The 8191-nt window shown below is 50.0% G+C and overlaps 1 protein-coding gene across 1 annotated transcript; it reads left to right on the top strand.

Moving 5' to 3' along the window:
- The first annotated feature begins 6232 nt into the window (after positions 1-6232).
- Positions 6233-7485, top strand: LOC125549013 (cationic peroxidase SPC4-like). Its single transcript, XM_048712517.1, has one exon. It carries the CDS (start codon positions 6315-6317, stop codon positions 7344-7346), a length of 1032 nt encoding a protein of 343 aa, XP_048568474.1. The 5' UTR covers positions 6233-6314; the 3' UTR covers positions 7347-7485.
- The last annotated feature ends 706 nt before the right edge of the window (positions 7486-8191 follow it).

Below are 8191 nucleotides of genomic sequence, written 5' to 3'. Positions count from 1 at the left end.
GGTAAGTGATACAAGTTTCTGTATGCAAAACACTAACCTGCGGATTGTATGTTATTGGTAACTTGGATGCCACAAATGCTTCAGCTTGCAAAATTCCACCAAACAGTGGTGTCTGCTCCGTGCCTCTATAATCCTCTTTAAGCTGATGTGAAAAAAAAGAAACAGAAAATAACAAGGTTATCAAAATAGATTTGTGTGTTGAATGAAACCACACATTACAACCTGTGCAACTACAACAAGATACTGGGGTAGACAAATTCAACTATACATATATGCAACTGAACAAAGACACAAAAACTGTGCAACACACACGACACCTAAAAAAAAGTTCCTACCAACTGATGCAACACATCTGTGCAACAAGATTAGTAAAACTGTGCAACTTAAAAAAGATGGTGTGCCAATTTAAAATGAACATGTGTGCAGATTGCCAAACTTAAAGCTATAATCTGTGCAACTACATGCATTGTTGTGCCAACTGATGACAGTTTCCTGTGCAATTTCCAAAAAGAGTGACCAGACATCAAAAGAACATAGAAGGAAGACACTGTTGGAAAAAAAAAGAACTCACTTGTAATTTGCCGAACACACCAGGAGAGATAGTATCCTTCTTGATCACCTTGGCAATTAGAGTACTATCCCATGCATTCGATCGTATCGCGCAGTTGCTTACTGGGATGTCATGTACGAGCGCATCAAGGTATAGTATCTGCACCAGACCCAAACAAAAGAAAAAGCCAAGTTCAGTTATTGTTATGAGAATTTCAGCAAACTATAACTGCACAGAAAGAACAGGAACAGATGGAAAAAAGTGGTCGTTTTCACTAACCATCAAGTGATACAAGCAGCAGCAAACAGTTTGCTTCTCCTGGTCCATGTTCTGGAAAGCTTCGTTAATGTGTTCTGCTACAAAGAGGCAGATGTTTGTATTCTTTAGCATTTGATGATCTAGCACAAGTCCATAACACTTTGGGCTGAGCTTCAAGGCCGTGGTTGGTGCTAGAAAAGTGCTGAAGGCAACCGCAAGCCAGGCCATAAAGAATGTGTCATCCGTTCTTCCAGCCATATGCTCAATCATCTTGAGCCATGTAGTGATCTGGGGATGAGAATTTCCAGTTATGTTGAAAGCCTGTTTGAATCTCCTAGTGGCATCCTTGTCAACTAAATATCTGACTTTTGGACCCTTGTTCGGGAGATCAAATACCCTCTGAACACTGTCAGCATCGACACGGATCCTTCCCCTTCCTGGGAAAACCATTTCAGAGGTCTGTGGTTGGTAGGACTGCACCAGGAACTTAGTGAGGTCCGCTGGAAGTGTGTCTGATAAGTTCAATAGCCCCCCGACCGACCTCGAAACTAGCTCTGATTTCTGTAGTGGAGTTAGAGAGGCGTTGAAATTTGCAAAGCGCGCTGGTGATGCCCTTATCCGGCCTGCTTGTGATGGTCGCTCCACATCTTCCCCTGGAGCCACCTCAACTCCTTCACCGCTGCCCTGTTGATTAGAAAATGAAAGCATTACACAAACATTAAACACAAGAGAAAAAACAAGAATGAAAAAAACTAGCAATCATCATTTGGATCAGTATTAGAATGAGCTATATATTCATAAAATGGATCATGCCAACTGCAAAGACTGCCAGTGTGCAACTGAATGTGCAACAATAAAACAGTAAATAAAAAAGAACGAGACCTGGCAGCTACAAAAAGTTCTAGTGTATGTGCAACAACAAGAAATGATATTGCAACACAAGAAAAATAGTAACTAAAAAAAGGTTTGCAAAGAACTATTCAAATAGCTCATAAAAACACACAAAAAACCCACATACCTCAGCATCTGCTGCGGAAGATGCGATAGCTTCTCCAGCAACTGCTGCCTGCACAAAAAAATGACCACTGATGTCAACTATGAAAAGATGCAAACTAGTGAACTACAAGATGCCAACTAATGCCAACTAATGTCAACTGTATTTAAATCAAAATGACTAGAGATGTCAACTACAAAAGGTTGTTATTGACAGACTAAAAACAAAAGTAGTGTCCCGAACTGCTGCATAATTTCATCACTATCTAAAAAAGGCGAGAAAAACACTTATATTTGAGATTTTACTTACCCTAGAAGATGACTCAGCTCCCTTGCCAAGTGCTGCACGTCTAGTCCGCTTTACAACACGGAACTGATCAGCATCCTATGAAAAAAAACATGAGCATGGGAAAAAATAAAAAAAATGTTATATGACCCAAACAAAACCAAAAAAATGGACTTGTGTCATCAACATGCCACTTACCTCAACATCCTCTCCCTGCTCAACACTCTGCGCAGGTCGTGGCTGGCGATTAGCAGGACGCTTCGAGTTCCGGCGAAGAGGCTGACTTCCAGAACGCTGATTAAGCAACCAAAAGAAAACATGAAAAAAAGACATTAGCATACATGCATAAGTTGAAAAACAACTCAAAAACAAAAGAAAAAAATGGATAAAAATACATCTCCTTCATTGCCACCCGCATCTCCTCCTATTATAACCATTTTTGCCCTGCAGCAGGAAATACAACAAAAAAACATAGTTAGAAGATGTGGACAACCAACTACTACAATCATGCAGCCAACTGGGCAGTAAACCTTGTGCAAACTGGACATCAAATAAGCCAACTAACTTTTTTCTGCCTAATTATTACTTGCCAACTGTGACAAGTAATACCTAGACAGAAAAAAGTTAAGTAAAGGCAACAAGCTCAGTGAGATAACTTATTCTGAAAAAAGCGTCCCTAGTTGAACATGAAGGGAGACACATGAAAACAACCACATCCACAACAAAAGACTTGCACATTGAGAAAAATTAAAATGGAAAATTGGCAAGCATTGGTACTAATTTGCACAAATCAAGGGGTCCTAGTTGCACAAAGCAGGAGAATAACACATAAACCACCACAGCCACCACAACGCTGGTGGATTGGGTAGATTATATTGGAAAATTGGCAAGCATTGGTGCTAAAATTGTACAAACAATAGTCCCTAGTTGCACACAGCAGAGGGGGGAACAGCCAACTAGTAAAAGTGTATAACATATGCAACTAAGTAAAACCAACTAAGTAGAGCAACTGGCACAAGTGTATAACATATGAATAGCCAACTTAGTAAAAGTGATGCAGCCAACCGAGCAGGCAACTTGTGCAACTGAACACAGTATAGAAAACCACCTAGTACAAAAACAGTGAGCCAACTGACCAAAACAACTGCTGCAACTGCAGAGCATATGGACAACCAAGTACTATATGGACGCAGCCAACTGAGGAGAATTTTTTGCAACTAACCACTTAAATCTCTGAACACCAACTACGAAATCAGCCAATGCATTGCACACAAAAACAGTGAGCCAACTGACCAAAACAACTGCTGCAACTGCAGAGCATATGAACAGCCAAGTACTATATGGACATAGCCAACTGAGGAGAATTTTGTGCAACTAACCACTTAAACCTCTGAACACCAACTACGAAATCAGCCAATGCATTGCACACAACATTGTGCACATCTAATACAACTTACAGAATAACTAAGAATCATGAACAGATCTCAAATCTCTGCAAAATTGAACAGAACATGAAGTAAACAGCCAAATCGCCCTAAAATCGCGCAAACGGGGACTACACGTTGACCCTGTCCAGCCACCCCCGTGCTGTGAACTACGCCTCCAACGATTCCCCTGCGAGGAGAACCACCCGCAAGCCGTCGCCAAACTGAGCACTCCGCCGCGACGCCCCGTTCGGTGGAGAGGATGGCGAGGAGGAAGACGAAGACGGAATGGGGAGAGAACTCGTTGTGCGAGGGATTTCAGGCCACCTTGTAGATCCCGACCACCGTTGGGCGCGTGCTGCGAGATGGGAGAACGGAACTCAACGTGACCAAAATCGAAGAAATCGAAGATAAGCGGGGGTAGTTCGCGCCGTTCCCGAACCCTAGATAGCATTCCCCTCGCATTTCGGCACCATCCGCGCTCCGCGAGATAGAGAAAGGGAGGAGAAGCACGTAGAAGTGGAGGGAGAGCATACCTCCGGCGGCGAGGAGCACCAACGATTCCCCGGCGAGGAGAACCACCCGCAAGCCGCCGTCAAATCTGAGCACTCCGCCCGCCACGCCCCGTTCGGTGGATAGGATGGCGAGGAGGAAGACGATGAAGGAAGGACGGGAGAGAGAGCACGCTGCGGCGAGGGATTTCAGGCGCAGATTTTGAAAACCGCCACTCACGACCCCCACTACTCTCTCCTCTACCACTTACAGGTGGGCCTCCCACGTCCGGATGCGGACAAAACCGCCCACGACCGCGGTGCACGACGAATCCAGACTAGGTGGCACCTGGCGGATCTGGAAGCGATCGCTCGCGCGATTGAACGGCCACGGGCCGGCCGGCCGTTTCGGTCAGTTAGTGGCCGGCCACTTTTTAGACTTTAGGATAAGTCATTTGTGTAGTTTTAGGTCATCGATTTGAGGAATTAAATATGTATTATATGTCATGACAAATATATCACTAAATTTCTACACAATTGTAGTTTCTAAATATTTTTTATCACATAATACATATTTAGATAGTTAAATCGTCGACCTAAGACTACGCGAATGACTTATTCATCAAGATGGAGGTAGTACCAAAGAGCTAGCTCCACGAGAAGTTGTAGCATGAGCTACTTTATTACATGCCCCGAGGGTTAAAAGTGTAAACCGTCAAATTATCTCTACTCCTAATGTCTCATTTGGTAGGCTAGCTTTCATGGGTTTTTTTCTCCCACTTTCGTCAGGTTTTTTTTCATCTCCACGCCCCCTACGCACCACCAAAAAAGAAACCCCACCCTCGCACGAAACTTTGCTCCTCTCAATCCCCTCAAACTCTCAGTGTAGACGTCGCCGCCGACGTACGATCTTCCTGACGCAGCCGCATGAGATTGCCGCCGACGCTGACGTCTAGGATCGACTTCTCTCGCTGCTGCGATCTCGTGCGAACTCCCTGCTGCCGACGAACAGGATCGCCGCCACCGACCTCCCGGATCGGTGTCCCTCGCTGCCGCCGACGTACGTCTGGGATCGATGCTCTCGAACTCCCAAAGGAGAGGTCGTCGACGACATCTGGGATCGACGCTGCGGACGTAAGGGATCACCACCTCCACCCACGAGATCGTCGCCGCCGCCGACGACATCCGGGATCGACTTCTCTTGCTGTCGCGATTGATGTGGTCACCTTTTACAGGTAGGGTCAAGGACCCGTCATTTGGGACCCACATGGGGCCCATCACCATCATAGGCAAGTACCTGGACCATGCCAACATTCGGATGCATACATCAGGACGTTCACTCGGACTGCTCGCGGCACTCGAACAACCACACGTCACTCGACTGATGTACCACCACTCAGACATAGAAGGCGCTGAGCCTCCACGAGTGGCACCCGCATGTCGGGTGCCGCCGGGTAGTCCGCCTCGTATAGGAGGCGACCCTCCGCCTCATGCAGGTGGCGGCGGCCGAAGCCGTTGGCCGCCGCTCCGTCGCTGAGGAAGCGCTCGGCCATGATCACGGCTTAAGACAGGGGGAGAGAGGGCGTCGACGGCGAAGAAGAGAGGGTCGTCAGCGGCAAGAGAGAGAGGTTGTGGCGAGCAAGTGTGCGGCCAGCGGCGAGGGAGGGCTGGCTTTTATAGCAGCGAGTGAGCGGCGAGCGGGCGGCATCAGTGTGGACGCGTGGCGGGAGGGGGCGGGACGCGCGGCGGTGGCGCGTCTTCACTGCGCCGCCCGTGAATCAATGGAAGGCTGACCGGTGGCAGCCTTCGCATTGATTCCTGTGGGAAACCGAGGCGATGAGGACGACGAAGATCCTCGGCATCGCCCAGTCGCTGACTCGGCGGGTCCACCAGGCTTTCGCGCCAAAAATGTTTCCCCCGGCGTCCCGAGCGCGCCGGGTTCTGTCTGAATCCGCCGGCGCTAATTTCGGTCCCTAACAGCAAAAATTAGGCTTCTGTAGACGTGACTGGACCGATTTTTTCGAACCGGCGATAAAAAAAAGGGCTTGAGAGGTCCTTGGGGAGTGGAGATGCTCTAACCAGTTGACCTGAGTTACTCGGCTCACACACAGGTGCCACCTCGGCACTCCTCAGTACATGCTGATACATAAAACTTCAAGATTTTTACAGCTAACAGACGGAGTAGTTGGCGCGTGATCTTAAGCCCGGATTGTTGCCGCTGTTCCCGTTATAAATGACACCCACTGGTTGCCGTGAGGACGCCAGAAGCCCAGTCAAGCTAGCTTCAGCTCAGGCTCCGCACCAAAGAAGCCATGGCGACCAGCAGCTCAGTAGCAGTACTGGCCGTCCTGGCCACCGTCGCCGCGCTGGTCTCCCCGGCCATGTCCCTACCCGTCTTCACCGGCGACGTCGGCGTCTCTCCGGGCTTCCACGCCGCGTCGTGCCCGCAGCTGGACGGCATCGTGCGGTCGTCCGTGGAGGCGGCGCTGCAGCGGGAGGTGACGCTGGCGGCGGGCCTGCTCCGGCTCTACTTCCACGACTGCTTCCCGCAGGGCTGCGACGCCTCCATCCTCCTCAACACCACCTCCGCCCGCGAGACGGCGCTGCTCCCCAACCTCACCATCCGGCCGCGCGCCATGCAGCTCATCGAGTCCATCCGCGCCAGGGTGCACGCCGCCTGCGGCTCCGTTGTGTCATGCGCCGACATCACCCTGCTCGCCACCCGCCACAGCATCGTCGTGTCCGGCGGGCCCTGGTTCTCCGTGCCGCAGGGCAACCTCGACAGCCTCGCCCCGGCGTCACAGGACAAGGTGTCCAACCTCCCGTCGCCCACGACGGCCAGCGTGGCCAAGCTGGTGGAGTCCTTCCGCACCCGGGGCCTCGGCGACGTGGCCGACCTCGTGGCGCTCTCCGGCGCGCACACCATCGGGCGGTCGCACTGCGGCAGCTTCGCCGACCGGTCCCGGCGCGCGGACGACACCTTCTCGCGGAAGCTGGCGGCCAACTGCAGCAAGCACCCGGACCGGCTGCAGAACCTGGACGTGGTCACCCCCGACCTCTTCGACAACGGGTACTACAAGGCGCTGCGGTCCAACCAGGGCGTGCTCACCTCCGACATGGCGCTCGTCAAGAATAAGACCACGGCGGCCATCGTGAAGCGGTTCGCCCAGAGCAAGGACGCCTTCTTCCGGCAGTTCGCCAGGTCCATGGAGAAGCTCGCCAGGGCGCCCAAGCCGGCGGGCAACGTGGGCGAGATCCGGCGCTTCAGCTGCTTCAGGACCAACGCCCAGCGCGCCGACGCTGCCGGTGAGGAGGAGGAGGAGGGCTTCGCCGCCTCCGCCTGATGGCTCGGTCAAGTACGTGCGTACGGTCGTCGTCGGCAAGCAGGCTCTGCCCGTGTTTGAGTTCTCGACTTGCTTCTTTTTTCTACGTGCATGGTTCATGTAGCAATAAAGAGACAGAGCTTTCGATTGTCGTTGCATCTGATCTTGATGAACTATGTCAATTAATCTCGACACCTATGTACGTGTCGCATTGCTCTAGATAGCGATAATAATACTAGTAAGCGTGTGTGAGGGCAAAGGTGATGGGTCGAGAAACGCAAAGGTGGTGGGTCGAGCTTTTTTCTTACGAAAATGCTAGACCTACGTACGGCTATTACGTGACTTACGTAAACTTCCATTCCACCTAACTAAACACTCCCTTCTTGATTCTCAGGGTGGGCCCCAGCCTCCACTAATGTCCAATCAAAGACAGCCAAATCATCCTATATGTAAGGTACGTAAAAACCTTTTCGCAGGTGTAGCATTGCTTTTTTTCTTATGGGTTCGTGTAGTCATAAAGAGGGACCTTATACCTAGCGAACGTTCGTCAGGGGAGGCGGCACACGTGAACGGTTGCATGACAGTTTCTTCAGGCGACATGTCCTTCTGAGAAGGCAATTTCGTTTAAAACCTACTTGTTGTCATTTGATCTCGCTTTTTCACTCAACAGTCATCATATATGATTCGCTTGCCACCCCTACAGCGAGCGTTTGCTAGCTACCATTACCGACAAAGAGACTTTTCTTTTCTTGACACAGAGCTTTCGAGTTTCGTCCTTGCATCTGCCGGTCCATGTTGTGTGTTCTACTATATCTAAACTGCCCCCGACAACTTATATTTAAAAATGAAGGTAGTACTTACTATAT

This window comes from Triticum urartu, chromosome 3, assembly GCF_003073215.2.
Source record: "Triticum urartu cultivar G1812 chromosome 3, Tu2.1, whole genome shotgun sequence".
NCBI classification, from domain to species: Eukaryota; Viridiplantae; Streptophyta; class Magnoliopsida; order Poales; family Poaceae; genus Triticum; species Triticum urartu.
The sequence above is the reverse complement of the archived record's forward strand: the minus strand, read 5'-3'. Positions and strand labels throughout refer to the sequence as shown.